The sequence below is a fragment of the Miniopterus schreibersii genome (assembly GCF_964146895.1).
Source record: "Miniopterus schreibersii genome assembly, chromosome: 1".
In the NCBI taxonomy this organism is placed as follows: domain Eukaryota; kingdom Metazoa; phylum Chordata; class Mammalia; order Chiroptera; family Miniopteridae; genus Miniopterus; species Miniopterus schreibersii.
In genome coordinates, this window is record NC_138101.1 from 143,637,904 (window position 1) to 143,661,320 (window position 23,417).

At 41.8% G+C, this 23,417-nt stretch overlaps 1 protein-coding gene and 1 pseudogene across 7 annotated transcripts; both read right to left on the minus strand.

Moving 5' to 3' along the window:
• Positions 1-68: 68 nt before the first annotated feature.
• NDUFAF1 (NADH:ubiquinone oxidoreductase complex assembly factor 1) lies at positions 69-16,897 on the minus strand. Of its 6 annotated transcripts, none has more exons than XM_081153233.1 (6): positions 16,752-16,866; positions 14,788-14,948; positions 13,292-13,940; positions 8,982-9,167; positions 1,895-1,969; positions 69-1,387 (listed from the first exon to the last, which is right to left on the minus strand). In XM_081153233.1, exons 3-6 carry the CDS (start codon positions 13,862-13,864, stop codon positions 1,238-1,240), a joined length of 984 nt encoding a protein of 327 aa, XP_081009359.1. In that variant the 5' UTR covers positions 13,865-13,940; positions 14,788-14,948; positions 16,752-16,866; the 3' UTR covers positions 69-1,237. The 6 variants fall into 6 exon arrangements, with proteins under 6 accessions (XP_081009359.1, XP_081009358.1, XP_081009357.1 ...); XM_081153232.1 differs by having other exon boundaries at positions 14,731-14,948; XM_081153231.1 differs by having other exon boundaries at positions 16,514-16,831.
• Positions 16,898-21,035: 4,138 nt separating this feature from the next.
• LOC308565104 (large ribosomal subunit protein uL22 pseudogene) lies at positions 21,036-21,584 on the minus strand (annotated as a pseudogene). The gene has a single exon. The product of its transcript is annotated as a large ribosomal subunit protein uL22 pseudogene (transcript).
• Positions 21,585-23,417: the final 1,833 nt, after the last annotated feature.

Sequence of the window (23,417 nt, forward strand, 5' to 3'; positions counted from 1 at the left end):
AACATGCTACAACATGGATGAACCTCAAAGACATTATGCCAAGCGAAAAGAAGCCAGACACAAAAGATCACACATTATGTGATTCTATTTATATGAAATATCCAAAGAAGATAAGCATCGAGAAAGTAGATTAGTAGTTACCAGGGGCTGGGGGTGGGGATGGACAGTGACTACAAAGGGACATTGGGGTTTCTTTTTAGGCCAATGGAAATTTTCTAAAATTACCTTGTGGTAAAGATTGCACAATTCTGTAAATATACTAAAAACCATTGACTTGTACATTTAAAACAGGCAAACTCTGTGGCCGTGGCTGGGTAGCTCAGTTGGTTAGAGTGTTGTCCTCATATACCAAGGTTGCAGGTTCAATCCCTGGTCAGGGCACAAGCAAGAATCAACCAATGAGCCCAGCTGGGCGTGGTTCAGCAGTTGAGCATCAACCTAGGATCCTGGAGATTGCAGTTTGATTCCTGGTCAGGGCACATACCCAGGTTGCAGTAGGGGGCGTGCAGGAGACAGCTGATCAATGACTCTATCATCATTGATGTTTCTCTCTCTCTCTCTCCCTCCCTCTCCTTTCCTCTCTCTGAAATCAATAAAGATATTAAAACAAAAAACACAGGTATGTTACCCACACACTCAAATATTCACAGGTCTACCAGAAGGGGGCACTCACCATCTGGTGCATTCAAGAGATATGCAGGTACCTTGATCTTGGACTTCTCAGCCCCAAAACTTGTGAGAAGTAAATGTATATTGTTTAAGCCACTTGGTCTATGGTAATTTGTTATAGCAGCCCTAGCAGACTAAGACAGTAGGTATGTCTTTGTGACTTCAATAGTATCAATATTTTTTAGCAGTCTCCCTTCCTCAAAGATGGGTTGGAAAACAGAAGAAACCTATAAGGAATAGAGTGGTAGAAGTCCATCAACAGTCATCTCAGAGACTTCTTGCTTTGGAAACCATGCAGGAATTGTTTCTAATAGGAATCATTCTAACCAAAAAGTTATTTACATAGTATCTCTGCATCAGTATAGTACTTGTATTCTCTAAGTTAAGGTACAGTTTAGAACCTGGTTTCCCTCTATAAGGTCCCTCTTAGGAGCAGCATTTAGCTTTGTCTTAGGGAATATATACCAGCCACTGATCAGATGCCATTAATGAAATACTTTATTTTGTCTTTGAATCATCATGGATACTATTACCCTTAGTTTAGTAATACAAAACTACCACATGACCTCTATTTTAAAAGTCTTGGGTTAAGCTCTGGAGAATTTTCATAAGCAAATTCTTCTGTGTGGGCTGGATCAGTTAACACTCCAATAAAATCTATTTCCAGGTAGAATGGACCATCCACTTTATCAGCCAGGGTGAATCCAATAGAAGAGATCTAAATTTAAAATAGAGAAATTGATCAAAATTGCATAGTGATGTTGCTAGAGTTTTAAAATTCCATGGATTACTATAGCTGGGTCCTTATACTCTCAGCCCTGAGCAAATATACCATAGTTCTCACATGCTGTAGCAAATTATAAGAGGGAATACTGGGCTGCTTTTCTTTCCACATTCTACGTCCTTTCCTTCTCCTTTAATGTAGTGCCACTTAAGAGTAGTGAGGACAACAAGGGTGTCTAGTGCAGGTTTCTGAAGCTCTCCTGAACTCTTAATACTGTTCTCTTTAAAGCTAAAATAAAATGACCATAATGAAATTCTCCAGGATGGGGGTTTGGCTCAAAGGATAGGTCTGTGTCAACATCTGTTCGGGTATTACAGGGGTAGCCTTGAGTAGGAATTTCCATCTTTCATTTGCCAGCCTTCAAAAATGGACTGAACTCATCCTCAGGAGTTCTGTTTCCCTAAAGAGAACATAGTTCTGAATAAAAGAGGAAAATGTTACCTTGTCAAGCAAAAGCTGGAACTGGGCATCCCGGATTCTTCCTTGATTAGAGAAGAAAAATTTGGAGAAAGGAATCTGAAAAAAGAAACCATTTACTTCATAGCTGAAATGTAAGTAACTGAGGCATTTATATGTTATTGCAATGATAAAAGAATAATAGTTTAATTCTAAAATTATATATGCAGTTATGACAAGTGGCTAGTCATTTGGATCACAGATATGTAACTAAAAAAAAGATTAAACAACTCAATAGAAAAATGGGGGTGGAGAGAAACAGGACACTTGTACACTGTAGTAGGAGTGCAAATTATTACAACTCTTTCAGATGGCAGCTGGCAGTTGTGGTAGGCAGATTCTAAAATGGCCCCCAAGACATCCAACTTCTAGTGTACACACACCTTCTTTGAGGTATCTGAACACTAATCTCAGCGTTGCTATGAAGGAACTTTGATATAAGGAAGATTATTCTGTATAAGGCCTGACTTAATCACTTGATCCCATCAAAGGGACTGACTGGTGACAGATTAGAAGCTTGAAGGGATTCAATGGGGTGGGAGGGATATTCCACTGCTTTGAAGATGGAGGCAACTAAATGGCAAGGAATTCGGGCACCTTCTAGGAGCTAAGAGTGGCTCCTAGCTAACAGCCAGTAAAGAAAGAAGGACAGCAGCCCTGCAATCACAGGAACTAAATTTAGCTAATAACCAGAATGAGCTTGGAACGGAATACAGAGCCTTTGGAAAGGAATACAGACAGCCCAGCTAACATGTTGAGTACAGCCTTATAGGACCCTGAGCATTGAACGCAGATCTACTGTGTCCCAACTTACGACCTACAGAATTATGAGCTAATAAATGTGTTTTTGAAACTGCTAAGTTTATAGTAAGTTTGTGTGTGTGTGTGTTTAAATATATCCTTATTACTTTCAGAGAGAGGAAGGGAGAGGGGGAGAGAGAGAAACACCAATGATGAGAGTCATTGATAAGATGCCTCCTCCACACCCCCTACTGGGGATCGAGCCCGCAACCTGGGCATGTGCCCTGACCAGGAATCAAACCACAATCACCGGGATCCTAGGTTGATGCTCAACCACTGAGCCACACCCGGCTGGTCTATGGTAAGTTTTTTATGTAGCAACAGAAAGCTGACAGCACTGTCTAACAAAATCTGAAATGCCATAACTTTGACCTACCAATTTCACATTTAGTAATTTATATTTCAGATAAACTCTGATAAATACATAAAGACATAGCTTTTTCTAATAGCAAAAGAGAAGAATACCTTCACAATATATTATTAGTCAAAAAGTAAGATACAAATATACAGATTTTTCAAAAAAAATTAGCCTGGAAAAAAATAAAGCTAAGAAGGAACATTAAATCTAAAGCTTGCATAAAAAAGAAAAGGATAGAGAGAGACCACAAGGTCATGGCGTAAGTAACCACAGTACCCACACCACCTCTCACCACTACATCAAAATTACAACTAAAATACAGAACAACCATCATTCAGAACCTCCTGAAATCTAGCTGAACAGAAGTCCTACAACTAGGGAACTAAAGAAGCACATTGAGACTGGTAGAGGGGCAGAGACATGGGTTAGAATCTGAGCTGAATCACGAAGAGACGCGGGTGCGGCCCACATCCTGGGGTTGAAAAGTGGGAGGAATATCTCAGCGGTGGAGGTTTCCCGGAGAAATGAGCAGTCCCAGCCCAGGGTCCCAGTGCTGGGAACAGAAGTCCCCCACAACTTGTGGCTGTAAAAACCAGCGGGGATTGGGGCTGGGGGACACAGAGGCTGTTGGAATCCCAGGCAGCTCCTCTTAAACGGCCTGCACACAGATTTACTCAGACACGATCCCTCAGAGCTCCAGTGCTGGGCAGCAGCTTCAAAGGAACCTGGGACATTTGGGGAGGAACTAACTTGCCTGGAATCAGAAAGAGAGCTGGAGGGGGCAGCTTTCTCCCAGACAGAAGAGCTTGCAGAGGCCATTGTTTCTTTGACAAGCCCTTACCCCACAGAGCCGGCAGGCAGGCACCATATCTGAATCTCCATCAACCTGACTCATACCTTTCACCCTGCCCTGGTAATTCCAGGAGACCCCACCCCTCCCTACTCATCCAGGCCATTTCCAGTGGCTTTTCTATGCAAGTGTCCTCTCAAGCCTCATGCTTAGGACTTCCCTAAAATCTCTCAATCAAGTAGCAGCTGGCCCCAGGCCTGGCATTCATGGCAGCCTGCATTGATTCATAGGTTTCCCTCTCCTGGACACCTCCAAGCCCAGCACAAGCAGCAGCCATATACAAATTGCTGTGTAGCTCATGCTGGGTGGCCCGGGGCAGGGCATAGGCAGAGGCTGCACCTCCTAGGACCCCCAGAGACAGTGCACCTGGTGGTCAGCTTAGACCACGCTGGATTACAACCCTACCACATCCATGAGTGACACACTCAAGGGGCACACCTGGTGAGCACCAAAGCCCCACTGAAGCAAATCCTGCTCCATAGGGGTGTCTCCAGCACAGCAGCTTTTCGTCTGTAGTTGCAGCTGGTCCTCACAGCCGATTGGCCTGGGGGTCAATTCCTCCCAGTGACACCAATAGCAACCAAGGCTTAACTACAACAGGACAGTGCACACAGCCCACACAGGGGAGCACCTAGAAGGCCCAGCTCAGGTGACTGGGGAGATTGAGCCACTGGGCCCTACAGGATTCCTACCACACAAAGCCACTCTACCAATTCCAGGAGACACAGCAGCTCTTCCTAATACATAGAAACAAACATCTAGAAGCAGCCAAAATGTGGAGGCAAAGAAACATGTCACAAAGGAAAGAACAGAAGAAATCTCCAGAAAAAGAAGTAAATGAAATGGAAGCAAGCAAACTACCAGGTACAGAGTTCAAAACAATGGTTATAAGGATACTCAAGGGTCTTAGTAAGACTATTAAAGAAACTAGTGAAATCATCAATAACACAATAAAGAACCAGTGAGAAAGGAAGGCTACACAAACTGAAATGAAGAATAATTTACAGGGAATCAACAGGAGAGTAGAGGACGCTGAGAATCAAATCAGCAATTTGGAATATGAGGAAGCAAAAAACACCCAACCAGAAGAGCAAAAAGATAAAAGAATCCAGAAATATGAAAACAGTGTAAGGGGTTTCTGGGACAACTTCAAGATGCCCAATATTCATATTATGGGGATGCCAGAAAGAGGAGAAAGAGAGCAAGAAATTGAAAACCTATTTGAAGAAATATAACAGAAAACTTCCTCTACCTGGTGAAAGAAATAGACTTACAACTCCACGATGCACAGTCACAAACATGAGGAAACCAAAGAGGCCCACACCAAGACATATCATAATTAAAATGCCAAAGGTTAAAGAGAGGATCTTAAAAGCAGCAAGAGAAAAGCAGTTACCTACAAGGGAGCACCCATATGACGGCTGATTTCTCAACAGAAACTTTGCAGATCAGAAGGGAGTGGCAAGAAATATTCAGAGTAATTAAAAGCAAGAACCTACAACAAACATTACCCAGCAAAACTATCATTTAGAACTGAAGGTCGGATAAAGAGGTTCACAGATTAGAAAAGGCTAAAGGAATTCATCATCACCAAACCAGTACTACATAAATGTTGAAGGGTCTTCTCTAAGAAACTAATGAACAAAAGAAACTAACAAACACAATAGACCCAGAGACACTGAAGCAAGCAACAGACTGTTGTATCTCAAAGGGAAGAGGGAATGGGGGGTGGGGAGGTGGGAAGAGATTAACCGAAGAAGTTATATGCATATATGCATAACCCATGGACACAGACAATAATGGGGGGAAGGCCTGGGGAGGAGGTGGGAGAGGTGGAAGGGGTCAATGCGGGGGGGAAAATGGGACACCTGTAATACTTTCAAAAATAAAGATAAATTTAAAAAAAAAAAGGAAAACAAAGTCACAGAGATTTACCTATAATTCAGGCAGAGTAAAAATGAGATTCACTGGGTGTCACAAGCATTTTCAAGAACTGATTAAAGGGATAACAGGGTAACAAAATTCTATCACTCAATACAAAATTTTCCTACCAGAATAAAAATAAAATAAGTAAAAAAGAAAAGGATAAATAGTTGTTTTTTTCTCTACAAGTGACAGTTAACTAATATACATAATATTCCTCTATCTTTTCTCTCTGTCACCAGAGTAAATATTTGCATATCTCACTTCTGTTTACTAAAGAATTATTGAGGAAGTGAACAGCAATTAGTAACATTTAATTTTTTTAAATCCCTAACACTTCCCCTAATAATTTTTTTTTTTTAATGTATCTTTATTGATTTCAGAGAAAGGAAAGGAGAGGGAGAGAGAGATAGAAACATCAATGATGAGAGAGTCATTGATCGAGCCTGCAACCCGGGCATGTGCCCTGACCGGGAATCGAACCTGGATCGCCTGGATGCCAGGTCGACGCTCAACCGCTGAGCCACACCTGGCCGGGCTCCCCTAATAATTTAAAGAGAACTGTTGGAAACAATTATTATTTCTAGCCAAAGATTAGGGCCACATGTGTTTTTGGGAAAGAATAATCATTAACAATTACATAGCAGTGATAATGGAGAATAATTTGGCAATGTACATCAAAGAACTTTAAAATGTACATATTATTTATTCTAGGAATTTTATTTCCAGGAATATAAGACAATAATTAAGGATGTCTACTTCAGAGTTTGATATAATAGTGAAAAACTCAAAAACAATCTAAATTATAACAACAGGAGATTAAATTGTGTTCTATTATGTAATAAAAGATGCATTTATTTAAAATTATGTAGAAATATATTTCAACAGAAAGTTGTATACAAAATTCAGTTCAGTGTACAATATATGTTATAAAACAGCATTGGCACAGTACCATTTTTTTAAATGTTTATATTAAAACCAGGGTTGCAGGCTTGATCCCCAGTAGAGGCTGTGCAGGAGGCAGCCAATTAATGTTTCTCCCTCTCCCTCCCTCTCTCTAAAATCAATAAAAACATATTAAAAAAATTTTAATAAAATAAAAATAGTATTTTATTTCTCGGTAGTGGTAACAAGATATTTTTTCCTTTTCTGAATTTTCCAAGTTTTCTATAATGAAATACTTGTTTTGTTTATTAATTATGTATTACTTATATACAGGTGTTACATATATAATAATTTTTTGGTTATATATCTGTATTAGTGCACAAATATGTTTCAAGCACCTACTATATGCTAGGCACAGTTTTGGGTGCAGGGAAAACAGCTATGAACCATACAGACAAGGTCCCTGCTCTGAGAATTTACAGAATTTATGTTCCAGGGTAGCAGGGTAGAGAGTGACAATAAACAAAGAAACAAGTAAATGAACAAAATTGTTTTACTTCACAGTAAGTTCTACTGATGAAAAAATTAAACAGGGTGATATTATTGAGAGTGACTTGGTTAGAGGGTGCAACTCTAGCTAGAGGGACCAGGAAAGGTCTCTGTGAGGCAACTCTCGAGCTGAGAGGTGAATGATACAAAAGAGGAAACCGGTGTAGATATGAGGGGAAAAGCATACCAGGAGATACAACACAAAGGGCAAAAGGTCTGAGATAGCCCAGTCGGTGTGGCTCAGCACTTGAGCATCGACCTATGATCCTGAAGATTGAGATTCAATTCCCGGGCAGGGCACATGCCCAGGTTGCAGGCTCAGTCCCCAATAGGGGATGTGCAGGAGGCAGCCAATCAATGACTCTCATCATTGATGTTTTTGTCTCTCTCTCCCTCTCCCTTCCTCTCTCTGAAATCAATAAAGACATATTTAAGAAAAAAAAGGTCTGAAATAGAATTGAGATTGTTGAGTTGGAATTGAGATTGTTGAGTTAGACACAGAAAAGGGGCCAGTGTGGAGGAAGGAGGTAGGAGGGGAGACTGGAGATGAAGACAGGTCTGATATTGGAGGCCCGGTAGGCCATGTTAAGGAATTTAGACTTCATTCTAACTGTAAGTGGAAATCACTGGAGGATTTTAAGCATGTGAGAGATATAATCTGAGCTACACTTTAAAAAGTTCACTCTGGTTGCTGTGTGGAGAGTGGATTTTAAGGGGGCAAGAGGACAAAGGGAAATCGATAAAGCTGCTGCTGCAGTAATCCAAAAGCCTGGACTAGGATGAGAGTGGAAGAGATGGCTAGAAATGTCAGATTCTGGATGTATTCTAGAAGTAGACATGACAGAATTTACTAATAGGCTGGATGTGGGGTGAGGGAGAAAGGAATCCAGGATAAGCATTAGGTTTAAGTATAAGTAAAATACTTTCTTTTGAGTTTAAGGATTAAAAACCTCCACTAGTCAGGAGACAGGAATAGGCACTTGATTTAATCCTCTCTGAATTTCCACTTATTTTCCTCCTGGTTAACGTCGTTTACCTTCTCAAAGCTCTTCTCACTTACAAAATAAGGCTGCCTTATACTACCAAGAAATAAAAATTTTGATGTCTATAAAGTATGAAGTATTTATTCCTCTTAAGGAAGCCTCTCTACTAAGCTAGGGACACTAGCTTAGTAGGGACACCAGCTTAGTAGAGTTGCCTTAAAGAAAGGACACAGCAGAAACGTAAAAAGAAACATCTACTTAGGCACAAAGCAGAGATGTACCCATGACTTAACATGCACCTGCCCATATCCTTATCAAAAATATTTTCTGGTTAATAAGATAATATTTATATTAATCAAAGAAAAAATCAATTATGTAAATCTTGCCCCCAGGTCCTCTTCCTTCTTTCCTTTCCCACACCTTCCAAGGGGAACTAATAAGAAAACAAAACCCGCCCAGCCGGGCATGGCTCAGCGGTTGAGCGTCGGCCTAGGATCCAGGCGATCAAGGTTTGATTCCCGGTCAGGGCACATGCCCGGGTTGCGGGCTCAATCAATGACTCTCTCATCATTGATGTTTCTATCTCTCTCTCCCTCTCCTTTCCTCTCTCTGAAATCAATGTAGCTATATTTAAAAAAAAAGAAAACAAAACCAAAAAAACTACAGTGTCATCATGATCTCAAAAGACCTAATTTCATATACAGTAAAGACTTGTGCTGTTACCTTGACCTCCTGCCAGTAGGGCCCACCACGGGTGAACATGAAGTAACTGTACATCTGATTCTTCCTCTGAACCAAATCTGTGTCCTCTCTGATATTCACCATCCAAGGCCGACCATCTCCACGGACACGGAGATACAGAGTGTTGAACTGAGACCAATCATAAGACTTCTTTCTCTCAAAAGCACCCTAGGGTACAGAAAGGAAAGTTAATTTCACCTCATTTTCCACTATTAGCAAAATGTGAGTCATCGCCTTTAGTAGCAACAAAAAGGATCCACAAGCCATTTTTCTTTTTCAGCTCTATCACAGGAGGTAGATAAATCAAGTGATTCTTATTTTAGTACAAAATACTGACATAGTTATATGTTTCTAAGGTAATGTTCAAGACATGATTGGCATAGGACAGTATTTACATGGGGTAGGCACTTACTTGTATCACTGAATGGAAAAGAATTACTGTTATGTAGTTTCTTTCCCTGGTCATGAGGAGCAATGGCTTCTGAGCGGGTCATTTAATGACAACTGCCTTCCCATAAATTAGAAAACTATGAAAGAGCTCAAGTTTTAAAATTGATATTTTATAACAACAGCTACCACCTTTTGAAAACTTAAACACTTTGCATGCATAACTTAATCCTCATAACAGCCTATGAAATAGGTACTATTGTACTCCATTTTATAGGTGAAGAAACTGAGCGCTCAACTAATAAGTGATAAGTTCAATACTGTTTAACTCCGAAATCTGTGTTCTTAACAACTACCTATACTGTCTCTCTCTTTCAAAGTGGAATTTGGTATTAATTTCCAAAGGTGTTTATTTATAGCAATCTCAGAGGTAATCTGATTTCAAGAATACAGTGATGAACTATTATTTACTAGGTGTATAACTCTGGACAAGTTACTAAATCTCCCCAAGCCTCAGTTTCCTCATCTGTAAAATTGGGATGATCATACCTTACAATATCGTTGTAAGAGACAAAAGGGATAATGCAAAAAACTAATCAGCACAAGGAATGGCAAGGTACACTTAATAAATGTTATCAACATTTTCTATTACTCCACAGTGCATATCTAGCCATAGAACTATTTCCTACTATGGACTGATCAAATCCATTTTGTGTATTTTCAGTGCCTGGGGGAAAAAAATCTTGCATAATTTGTATGCATAATTTGTTGCCTCTGAAAGAATACCTACCTTTCTTTTTCATTATTATCTGAACAGAGGGAGCCAAATACTATTCCTAACATTTGTTTTTCTCCTTAAAGCAAAATATCCAAGCAAACAACCAGGGCCTGTGGCCAAGGCCAGGCATGGGAACCTGTCCAGGGCAGCCCTGAAACAATACCTGATCGGCAAATTTGCAAAAAGACATATGACCAGTGGCAAGATAAAGGAACTGACCTAAATAATTTTGCAAAATAATTTTCTTACTGGAAACTGTAAGGCTAAAGACAAAAGAAACCATACATAAACACTGTATTCTAGTTGGTAAAGTTGTCTCACAGGGTTACACATTAAAAATCCTGAAGCTGTATATTGGGGTTAATCTAATAAGTAAACGAATGGTAAATGGGGGGGATATGTTTCCCACTGTTACAGAGGGAAGTTACAGAAGCAAGAGGGGGAAGGCAGACTAAATCTCATGGTACTGAATTAGAGTGAGAACATTAGTATGAATTCATATTTAGCATAATATGAATATAGAAATAATTACAGACATGTGTTTCCACATGTATAGGTTGGTATGTATACATATACTTCCTAGCTATGTCCACTGAGATGTCCTAGACAGAGTGTCAACCCAGTAGCAACAAGCATCCTCACTGCCCAAATATTGGTCTCTAATGACATTCTCCATAAAAAAGGAACAGGGCTCTTTCGAGAAATGGATTATTCTAGGATTGGGACAGGGGAACTAGGACATCTTGTAGAGCCAAAAAGTGCTCAAAAAACCAAAGGATGGAGCCCTGGCTGGTGTAGCTCAGTTGGTTGGGCATCATCCCAGGCACAGAAGAGTTGCCAGTTCAATTCCTGGTCAGGGCACATGCCTGGATTATAGGCTGGATACCTGATGGGGGGCAAGTAGGAGGCAGCTGATCAATGTTTTGCTCTCACACTGATGTTTCTCTCCCCGCCCCCTTCCTCTATGAAACTCTATAAAAATATTAAAAAACGAAACAAAACAAAAAAAGGATGGGGGCAGATCAAAGGGACAGGAGCCAACCTGAAAGAGTTCCCAATGGCCAAAGCTAGAACAATTTCAGCAACAAAGTAATAGCACACTATTGGATTATAACCCAAAGTGTGAGTCATACTAAATGAGTAAGTAAATATGATAGAAAAAACAAATCTTTCTTTCTGAAGAATCCCAAGTAATTTATGTATATACTACACCTTTCAGGAGACACAACTTAATCCCACACCCTTCCCGTCTTGAAAGTAGGGTGAACTTAGTGACTTGCTTCCAAAGAGCATGGTATAGAAAAAAGAAAAAAAGCCCTGGCCAGTGTGGCTCGATTGGGCATCGTCCATTCATCGGAGGGTTGCCAATTCGGTTCCCAGTCAGGGCATATGCCTGGGTTGCATGCAGGAGGGAGCCAACCAATGCTGCACTCTCACATGATGTTTTTCTCCCTTCTTCTCTCTCTAAAAATCAATAAACTGCTTTAAATAGAAAGAAAAAAAGGAACTGAACAATGGAGTAACCCAGCAAACACTACCTTGACCAAGTGATCAAGGCTAACACATCAGTCATAAGTCAGGTTGCTAGCACATACCTTTCTTTCTTTTTTTAAAAAAATATCTTTTTAAATTTACTTTAGAGAGAAAGGGGGAGAAAAAGAGAGAAACATCTATTTTTGTTGCTCCGCTTATCTATGCATTGATTGGTTGACTCCTGTTGTGTGTCCTGACCTGGGATTGAACCCTCAACCCTGGCGTATCAGGACAATGCTCTAACCAACTGAGCTCCCCAGCCAGGCATTGCATGTACCTTTCATATGATGCAATGAGAAGGATACTTTAACTTTGTGGCATTCTTCCTAAAAGCCCAGAACCCCAGTCTAACCAGGAGAAAAAAACATCAGAAAATCCCAAACTGAGGGTCATTCTACAAAATACCTGACCAGTATTTCTCAAATCCTCATGAAAAATAAGGAAAGACTAAGAAACTGTCACAGACAAGAGGAGAATAAGGAGACATGACAACTAGATGTAGTGTGGGATCCTGGAACAGAAAAATACTGGTGGAAAAACTAGTGAAATCCAAATAGAGTCTGGAATTAGTTAATAGGTATGTAGGTATGTACTAATGCTGTTTTCTTAGTTGTGACAAATGTACTACAGCAATGTAAGATTACAACAATTGGAGAAGGTAGGTGAGGGCCATACAGGAACTCTCTGTATTACTTTGCAATTTTTCTGTAAAACTAAAACTACTCTAAAATTAATTTTACTTTAATAAAAATAAATAAAAAGCCACAGGCTGATCCTACCTCCACTCTACGGAACCCCTAGCCATCACAGGGTCTGTGGTCTACATTAGAGATGTCAATCTCCCCAGATCATCATCAATCGTCTAAACTCTCAAGGCACCTCAAACATAAGAATGAGCGGCTCTGGCCCTAGCCGATTTGGCTCAGTGGTTAGAACATCAGCCTGAGGACTGAAGGGTCCCAGGTTCAATTCCAGCCAAGGGCACATACCTTGGTTGCAGGCACAATCCCTAGCCCTGGTTGGGGCACACGCTGGAGGCAACCAATCAATGTGTCTTTCTCACATCGATGTTTCTCTCCGTCTCTCTCCCCCTCTTTCATTCTCTCTGAAAAAGCAATGGAAAAAATATCCTCGAGCCCGGCCGGGCGTGGCTCGGTGGTTAAGCGTCGACCTAGGATCCAGGCGATCAGGGTTCAATTCCCGGTCGGGGCACATGCCCGGGTTGCGGGCTGCAGCCGATCAATGACTCTCTCATCGTTGATGTTTCTCTCTCTCTCTCTCCCTCTCCCTTCCTCTCTCTGAAATCAATAAAGATATATTAAAAAAAAAAAAAAAATCCTCGAGTGAAGACAAAAAGTAATAATAATAAAAATAAAAATAAAAAAAAGAATGCGTCACTTGGGGCCAAAGTGATGCCCAGAAACAAGTAATCCGTCTTCAGGAACCACTTCCCCCTTGTGCTTCAGCTTTACACTTGTGCCTAGTGGTTATTTAACCCCATACAGGTGTTTTCATTTACAGAAACAAAAGCTCTTGGTGTCAATGAAGTTCACCCCAATTCACTAGAAAACTCAGGCTCCTGGGCCTAACCTACCCTTGGAATCTTGGATATCATTGCACAGTACCCGCCGCGACCGCTCTCCCCATCCTGAGGTGCTGCAGAGCTCAGAGTTCCATACAGCAGTGCACTTTGGTTATTCTTGCCCATTTTCAGGAACACTTCACTTCTGCCTCCAATTGTCTTATCCGAAGTCACTATCCACTTATCCAAATCTTCTTTTCCACGGAACTGCCAGACAACTTTGGCTTGTTCCAGCAAGACCTCTTGCAGAGGGCGGCCTTCAGGCCCTATCCAATGATTCACAATCTCATCCTTCAAACGCCTAAAATGGTCCTTTATTTCATCTTTAATTGCTTTATCAAAACTAACTTCAGTCTTCTCCTCAGGAGAAGTTATATCCAAAGCAACTTCTCTCTGGTGATCTTGCAAACCCCCTTCAGTGTTCCTCTGAGAGGAAGCTTTGCCAGAAGTAGCCACTGGTTTCTGAAGACTACTGGAACAATAGTCTGCAAAGTGAGTGCTCAGAAATGGACACGAGGTAACACTTGGCTTCAGGCATTTTCTGAGAATACAAGTGCCATTCAGCAATTTGTGAACCAAAGCCATGGTAAGAAAAAGTCAAAATGTAAATTTCTCCCTAGGCTACCAGAGAAAGAAGCTTCAGCAAATAGCCCAATTCTACCTATAACAGAAGAGACATTGAACAGTTACCAGTGTAGCAAAAAAATACATCACAATTTCAAACTCAACATAGATTACGTATTATGAACTTATTTTCTAATTCTATAAACATTTACCCAAGACTTACTATGAAACTACTGTTTGCACTGTATGTAATGCATCCCACTGTCTTGTGAAAAAAATACCAAAATAAATATAAACACAGGGCCCCTTCATGGAGTTTATGATTAATCAACCCAAAAATAATTCAAGTATGTGTGTCAAAAGATTGTGTCCATTTTATTATTATTATTATTTTTAAATACCTTTATTGATTTCAGAGGGAGGAAAGGAGAGGGAGAGAGATAGAAACATCAATGATGAGAGAGTCATTGATTGGCTGCCTCCTGCACACCCTCGACTGGGGATCAAGCCAGCAACCCGGGCATGTGCCCTGACCAGGAATAGAACCCTGATCGCCTGGATCCTAGGTCGACGCTCAACCGCTGAGCCACGCCCGGCCGGGCAAGATTGTGTCCATTTTAAAACAGTTTTATTCTGAATTTTGTTTGCTTGCTTTGTTTTTAGTTTTTGTTTTTTGGCAACTCTGCCGGAACTGGATTTTTAAAGAAATAATTGGTTTCTAAAATAAAGTATTCAACTAATTCACTCCAGGACCTAAGCTAACTGACATGTTAGCAGTCCGTAAAAAGAGGGACTTAAAGGTCCCAGCCAAGTTGGTTGGAGCATCTTTCTCCAAACACCTGCAACACCAAAAGGTTGCAGGTTCAATTCCTGGTCACAGCACATACCTAAGGTTGTGGGTTCAATCCCCAGTTGTGGGTTCAATCCCCAGTTGGGGCACATACGGGGGGCAACCTATTGATGCTTCTCTCCCAGCTGGTGTGGCTCAGCGGCTAAGCAGTTGAGCATCAACCTATGATCCAGGAGATGGCTGTTCAATCCGGATCAGGGCACGTCTGGATTGCAGGCTCGATCCCCAGCAGGGGGTGTGCAGGAGGCAGCCAATCTATGAAATCAATAAAGATAGATGATAGATAGATAGATGATAGATAGACAGATAGATATCCATCCATCCATCCTCGGATGAGGATTAAAAAAGAAAAAGGGAAAAAAAAGGGACTTAGAGTGTGCACTGAATATGGAATCAGAAAACTTCGACTTAACACCTGGCTCTGCCCTCTTATTAGGTTCTGAGCATTGTGAATACTGGCAATTTGATATGCTAAACCTAAAAAAGCTGCTTACCCTCAGGTAAAGCAGTTGATCTTTTGAGGTCTCCATTTCCTTGGGGGTAAGGCTGCATTAACAGTTCCCTTACTGCCTTAAGAGATTTTTCTGAAGATCAGATGGAATGATGGCTATATGAGGGGTCTCTAATCCAGTAAGTCTAACAGATCTCCACAATTCTTCATATCTAACAAGCTCTTAGTCCAAGGTTCACACTTTGAGTAACAAGGCTTTGACTATTAGTCATTATTTGAGCTCCTCAAAAGATAGAAACTAAACAACAGTAGCACTAATACCATCATGTTTAAATACTGCTCTTAATATTTTCAAATCACTTTGACATATTATCTCATTTAATGCGTATATGACTCCTGTAAGACAAGGCAGGTAGATATTTCCTTTCTCTAGGAAACAAGACACCAACAGATGAAGTGACTTGCCTAAACTCACATTGCTAACCAGTATGGAAGCTAGAACACTGGCCTGAAGTCCTTCCACTCGATGCTGCTGCCTCTCTATATGTAAAGCATTAGCAATATAACTTCTATAGCTCTAGTAAATAACAACTTTGCTCCTAGCAACATTTCATAAGTGCTGCCAGAACCAGGAAGACTAGATAGTCCCCTCTCCTACCTGTTCCAGTTTCCCCTAAAAAGAAATAAACTATGCAATGCCAAACCATGTATGTTAACAGAAATATAAAAATGTACAGAGGCACTCTCCATCCCAGGAGCACACTAGTGCCTTTCCTTTCCCCCTCTTCTTCCCCCACAGGCATGCATCTCCTAAACTGTAAGCACCCCCCCCCAAGAGACTTGCAACCAGGGAGCAATTGGCAGCAGCAGTTTGTCCCAGGTTAATCCCCTGAACCTGCCTCCAAGTACCCCTTTTCTCTGACTCTCCAGTGAGCTGGGAGTAGCCTGGACTTGGCTCACTTCTTCCCCATAACCTTTCTAAAGAGCAGAAGCAGCCCCGCCTAGTCTCTCTACGTCGCTTCTTCTATGCTAAGCCCTTCTTTGTCTCACTGTCCCCAGCTTTAATAAATGTACCGTCAAAATAAAATTTTAAAAGTACAGAAAATATTTGGGGGGGGATAAAAGTCTTAGTCTCCTGTAGGATGATGGGATTCTGTGTAACATTCACCCTATTTTCCAAACACTCAGTAGTGTTGTTACTTCTCTAATAATACAACTTTAATTATAAATGTTTTGTTTCATATTTTAACCAATAAAGTCAAATCCGCTAACGGATGATCCCAGCCCGAAGTTGATGACTTTTGACAGCGACATAACCCACGCAACTAAATGGAGCAGGCTTTACAAAGATGATATATCCAGGGCTTACCATGTGCCAAAAGCTGTTCTAAGTGTATTTCCATTGACTCGTCACAACAACTCTGAGAAAGGTACTATTATTATTCCAATTACAGAGGTGAGAACATGGAGGTTCCAAGATAAAATTGCCCGAGGTCATACAGCTAGAAAGTGGCAAAACTAACTCTAGAGCCCTGGCGATAAACTCCCAGTCCGAGCGCGGGAGCGGTCCGGGCCATGCTGCGGCGAGGTGGTCCCTCAACCCTCACCTGCTAGGGCTCTATCGCCCACGCACGTCCTGGACAGACAAACCGCCAGCGAAGGCCCCCACGCCCTCCCCGCCAAGCTCAAGAGTGGCTTCCGACGGGTCCCCAGCTTTTCCCCACCGGGTACTCCGCCTTCCCGGTGTAAGTCCAGCTGCTTTCACATCCCGGCGCCAAACCACGAGTTTTGACACTAGAGTTCCGGCCCGGTGCGGAGGCCCCGGAATACTAACGGGGTTCCCAAGCCAGGCGACCCGAGGCTTTGGTTGACTAGCTTTCCGAAAAGCGCGGCTTCCACCACTCCTGCTCTTCTCTGCCCCATGTGAGAAAAAGGGGATAATTTAGACAAGCTTTTCGTCTTTTCCTGCATCCCGTCTTCATGCTGCAGACTCCATCCCGCATCTTTCAAATAGGACCCTGCTGTTGGTAACGTTCCTCGCCTCGCGCCCCATTGCCCCCGCCCCCACCCCCAGCCGCCCATGAGCTTTGACCTCACAGAACCGGTTCTGCTGGACTTGCCCTCACGGAATCTTTGGAGACCCAGCACGCACCTGGACAGCAAACCGTCCTCCCCGCCGCGTCCCCGCCCGGCCCCTGGGGTCGCCCACTCCGCGGGGCTTCTAAATCTTGTGCACGCTGCTGTTTAAGCATTTTGAATATTGTATCTTAATTGTTCCTTTACTTCTCACTTCCTCCAACATACTGTGAGCTTCTTGGGTCCAGACTGTGCTGGACCCCAGCACCTAGTATAGTGTTAGCAGGAATTAAGGGCTAAGCTTGAATCGAAAAGTATTGTAACCCCTGGCAGTCAACACCATTACTCTCCAGGGTTCGGAAAAGACCTCGCCAAATATAATTGCCTTTTCCAAGTTGCCTCCATTACTCGTTTCCACACCACCGCCTCTTCCTTCTTGAAATTCTGCTTTGACATCTCTAGTCTCTACACTTGCCTAGCTCTCCTACCTCCTCCAATCTTCCCTAGCTGCCTCCTTCACTGACTTCTTTCTCTTCCCACAGCCTTCAAAGAGGTGGTCTCCAAAGCCCAGCCTGCGCCTTCCTCTTCTCTAGTTTCAGATATGAGTTATGAGTTATGTATCAATGAGATATGAGTTAAAGACAATGTGATAATCTCATTCCCTGCACCCCAGTAAACATTTTCAATCTCTCCATAGCAGTTTCAGCAGTGAGATATACACTAGCATCTCAAATGCCCTATGTCTAAAATTGAATTACCCATATTAACTCCTCCCGTCTTCCCTATGTCTGTAAATGCCCACATTCTTCTAAGCTGGAAACATTTGGTTATCCTTGGCTTCTCTCCTCAAGACCTCCTCTCATCCACTCTAAATCCTATTGAGCTCTCTTTGCTGTTTTTGACGTGTTGTTCCTTCTTTCCAAACCCAGTGAAACCCAGATAGTTACTGCTCTTATACAACTTACATTCAGTCTACTGACTGCCCTACTCTGAACATAACAGTTTGTCTATTTCCATTTTTAAATGTAGCACCCAGAGCTAAACACCATATTCCTTTGGCCTCCAGGTGTGCCACTGCATAAATTCTAAACTCTTCATAATATCCTACTCTATCTAGAATATTCATACTTATCCTCAATTTCTCATCCAAGCTGGTATCTACCTAAACCACGCTCATTCCTCCTCATAATGGAGTTAATATTTTCTCTGCTCAGCATTCCTCCCTCTTCTGCATCCCATAAATTTGGTCTCAGATGTTTACGTGACTCCCCTCACTCTAGCTGATTGGTACAGTGGTAAGCACCTGGTCTGCATTGGGCCAATCAGGTTATTCCCAGGAATTTTCTGAACAAAAACTGGAAAAGAGTCCTTTTATTCCTGGTGGCTCTTGTGGAGCTCCTGAGCTACCTACTAATATTGTGAAGAAAATTGGTTTGCATCATAATAAAATAAAGGTCCTGAGAGAAATGGGAATAAGAGGGTAAAAGAAGGCTCAGTCAGCATTTATTTTCCTAATTCTAGTTGTTCCTGAGGCCCAGCTGCATCAGTTGTCTTGCCATGGCTTGGCCATTGAGTCTTTCCTTGACTTCCAAACACCAATAAATTCCTTTTACCTAAATTAATGAGTTTAGTTTCTATCACTTGCAACCAATAGGTCCTCATTGATACATTGACTGCACCTATTCAGAATACACCTTAAATCCCTTGTTCTCCTTAAAAACTTTCCCTAATGTGTTTATCTCATAATGATGGCTCTCCTTCTGACATCCTATAATACTGATTCTTTATGCTATACATACTGACAATTACATTCAAATGAAAACTAGATTATAAACTTGACAAAACTGTTCATTGTTTTATGTACAAGCCTTTTCTCTTCAACAAGAGGGTAAAAATCTTGAAGGTAGTGATTTTGTCATATACTTTAAATTATGTCTTCTACAGTAACCTACACAAATTTGGACACAGAGTGGGTACTGCCTCAAGAGGCCAAAGGACAAATTTCATGAAAACCTTTAGGAAGGGCTGAAGTGACACAGGCCAGCAAAATAATATTGCAGTAGTTCAGGCAGGATGCAAATAACTCAGCAACTTCATATCTTGATAGAGTTCCTTCAGAGTTTAAAGATGATCAGGGCATGATCCAGGCAAGGGAAATAAATGATTTTAGAAAAGGAAATTACCTCATGGGAATTTTGGGTCATGGTGGTGTCACTACAGATCCAGGATTAGTTCTCTGCTCTGATGATCCAGGAACTTGATTTTATCTGTTTACTCAGAGGATTAGTTCTTGCCAAGCAACTTCACAGGAGGAGAAATGGCAAACCAGAATGACCATTTATTCATCTACAACAGAAAAATGGGCCTGATTTGAGATTCAAGACATCTATCTGGGACAGTCCCTCCTGATGGGGAAGTCCACCTTGCAGTCCAGACAGACAGGTGAGGAGAGTCAACTAATTAGAAAGAGCTGGCAGTGTTCAAGGGAACTTTCCATTAAACAAAATGAATTGTCTATCCTTCCTTTGGTGATATTTCTATGTGCAGCTCTGAGACCAAGCATTTTGTGATGTCACTTTAATAAATGTCTGGGGACACACACACACAGCAAGCTCTGGCCAGTGTGGCTCAGTTGATTGACTGTCCTGCGTTGTGTACATGGAAAGGTTGCCGGCTGATTCCTGGTCAGTACAAATGCCCAGGTTGCAGGTTCCATCCCCAGTAGGGGGCATGCAGGCAGATGCCAATTGTTACACTCTCACACTGATGTTTCTCTCTCCCTCTCTCTCTTCCTCTCTCTAAAAATCAATTAAAAAACCTAAAAGTAAAAATAAAAGGACATGTTCTTTTTCTGTGGCTCAGGTCTTAGTCTGCTCCAGGCAGGTCTTTGGCTAAACCTCACTGGCCAGGGTGCAAGGATTGGACAGACTTAATAGCTTCAGTTCCTGATTGGCATCTCCTAACCTAGTTCTCATATTCAGCAGTCGAGCCCTGCAGGGAAAACTACTCATTGTTTCCTGATAATCCTTTTTCATTCATTTCATTGTAATAGAATATTTAGCAGATCACGTGAATAAGTTTACATTTTCAGCTTCCTTTGCAGCTACCAATGGGACTGGAAATGTCATGTGATTCCTTAAAAGACAGCTGGCATGGGTCTTCCCCCTCTTCCCCTTTGCTTTCATATTACTGCCTAGAATTTGGAAATAACAGTTAAAACTCCATCTCGAACCATGAGGTTGAGGGCAACTTTCTGCAGAAATAGAAGAAAACAAGGAGCCTGGGACCTTGAGGATTTTGTGAATTGGAGAAGCTAAAATAGCCCTGGATTGCCTACATCTGGACTTTACCATGAAAAATAAACTTTTTTCCTATTTAAGCTATTGCTCATGGGGGTTTATCACCCACAATGTCCCTAATCCTAAAGAATATATCCCAGTTTTTGCCACTATCTCTGAGTATACAGCTTGACCACCTTTTTTCTTTTTAATCCTCACCTGAGGATATTTTTTCCATTGCTTTTTCAGAGAGATTGGAAGGGAGAGTGGAAGGGGCGGGGGGGGGGGGGGAGAGAGGGAGAGGGAGACGGAGACGGAGAGGGAGAGGGAGAGAGAGACACATCAATTGGTTGCCTCCCACAATTACCCTGCTGGGCCAGGGATTGGGCCTGCAACTGAGGTACGTGCCCTTGGCCGGAATTGAATCTGGGACCCTTCACTCTGAGGGCCGATGCTCTAACCACTGAGCCAAACTGGCTAGGGCACTTGACCAACTTTTTTTTTTTTTTTTTACTTAGTATTTATTTTATGTTGAATTTACTCCCGGGCCATAAGGTTTTGTTTCTTCAGTTCCTCTGGGATATCTTTTTCTCCTGTGCAGCCTCCTCTTCTGGCTTAGAAACAATCTGCTCTTTTGCAGTAAGAATCATCTCAGTGTGGCAGGGACAGCTCATGTATGGGTTAATCCGCCTATGAGCTCTGTAAGTTCTGCACCACATCTTGGGAGCTTTGCTCACCTGGATGTGCTCAGTGACCAGAGAATCTACATCTAAACCCTTAAGTTCAGCATTGCTCTCTGCATTTTTAAGCATGTACAGCAATAATTTAGCACTCTTGGGCCACCAACCCCGTGTCCAGCCCTATGTTTCCCCTGGGCACCACTACCAACTCACCATTGTAATGACAGAATGGCACATATTTCTTCTGTAATGTGACATTCTTCAGATACTTGGTGGCTTTTTGAATATGCCTACCCTTGATGGTCTGGGCAGGTTCACAAGTGTTCTTAAAGTGAACATGGAGATTTGAGCCTCTTGATTTGCATGATTTTATGGGGTTTTCTGGGTCAAGTGAATAGTGAGCCATTTTCAGAGGGCACCTCTGGGTGCTTTTCACTTGACCAACTTTAAAAAAAATCTTATTGCCTGGCCAGGCGTGGCTCAGCGGTTGAGCGTCGACCTGGGATCCAGGCGATCAGGGTTCGATTCCCAGTCAGGGCATGTGCCCAGTTGTGGGCTCGATCAATGACTCTCTCTCATCATTGATGTTTCTGTCTCTCTCTCCGTCTCCTTTCCTCTCTCTGAAATCAATAAAGATATATATTTAAAATAAAAATAAAAATAATTTTATTTTATTGGTTTTTGAGAGAGAAGAGAAACATCGATTTGTTGTTCCACTTATCTGTGCATTCATTGGTTGCTTCTTGTATGTGCCCTGACCAGAGTTCGAACCCGCAACCTTGGCATATGGGGACAACACTCTAACCAACTGAGCTACCTGACTAGGGCCTAGAATGACCAATTTGAGGTCACGTTTCTATTTTAATAGTAATAGACCCAATGGGAAATACAGATAAATATGCAGAGAGCTTCTAAACACATAAAACTTTGTGATGATGGAAATGTTCTATATCAATTCCATACGTCAGTATTCTGTATGGTAGCCACTAGCCACATGTGACTATTGAGCACTTGAAATATGGCTAGTGTCACTGAGGAATTGAATTTTAAATTTTATTTAATTTAGCTAATTTAAGTTTAGCCACATGTGGCTAGGGGTTACCATATTGGACAGTGTAGTCCTATATAATAGAGAGAGAACTCCGAATTACTCCTGAAGTTGTCAGCGTGTGAAAGCCAGAAACTAATAAACATGATAGGGAAAGTAGGATTAAGTCAACTATAAATTTTTGCCACAGATTAGGCCTTCAGAAGACCCAGGTAATATTGGCTCTGATGGTATTAACCAGTAGGGCATTATTCAGCATTTTGTCTCCCTCATCCCCTAAATGTGAGGTTTCTCAAGATTCAGTCCTTAAGCCTTTGTCCCCCTTTGAGATTTCACCCCCTTCTACTACTTCACTGTAACATTTAGTATTCGATCTGCTTTCTATTCCCACGCAAGATTGGTACTTTCATTTTGAAATGAAGCCACCTGTTTTAGCTCCAACTGCCTCCCAATTGTATGTAAAACGTGACTTTCTAGGTGTAAATGTCCATGTAGAAGTACCTGGAGGGAAACATTCCTGAGCAACTCTAGTATACTGAGGATCACATGGTATGACAGGGACAACCAGTCTGCAGGATCTGAAGTCAAAATAAGTGGAAGATGAGAGAATATGGCCATGACCAGGGCTTATACTTTCAGATGCATGGCTCTTATAGTGGACATTTCCTCTCCTTTTAGTACCATGTCCCCAAATATTGTTTAGAAAACTGCGCCTCCTCCATTCTCAGCCACATGATTTGGATGGCATTAAACTCCAAATCCAGGTCCGAGGGTTGATCTAACTGGCTTAATCCAATTGGCACAGCCCATCCCTTCGGCCCCAGGGATTGGTTCAGAAATTGACAACTAATCCAGTCAGTACCAAAGAGTTACTGGGGCCTTCTAGGAAGAAGTAGCTTCCTCCTGCTTCCTTGGAGGCTTCTGAGGTCCTCTATCTTTCCTTTGGTAATGTGGTAGGAGACTATAAGCCATTTTGCAACCATAAAGAGAGAACCTACAATTGCTTGGGTGTGAGTGGGGTGGAACACCAAGGATTAAGGCAGAGTCAAGAACTGAAAGTAGGTCCCTTCTGACATCATTTGAGCTGCCAAATCAAGCCTTGCCTAAAGCCAGACCTGCTTCTGGACTTTTTAGTCACGTGAGCCAGCAGATGCTTTTATTTAAGCCAATGTATGTTGAGTTTTCTGCTAC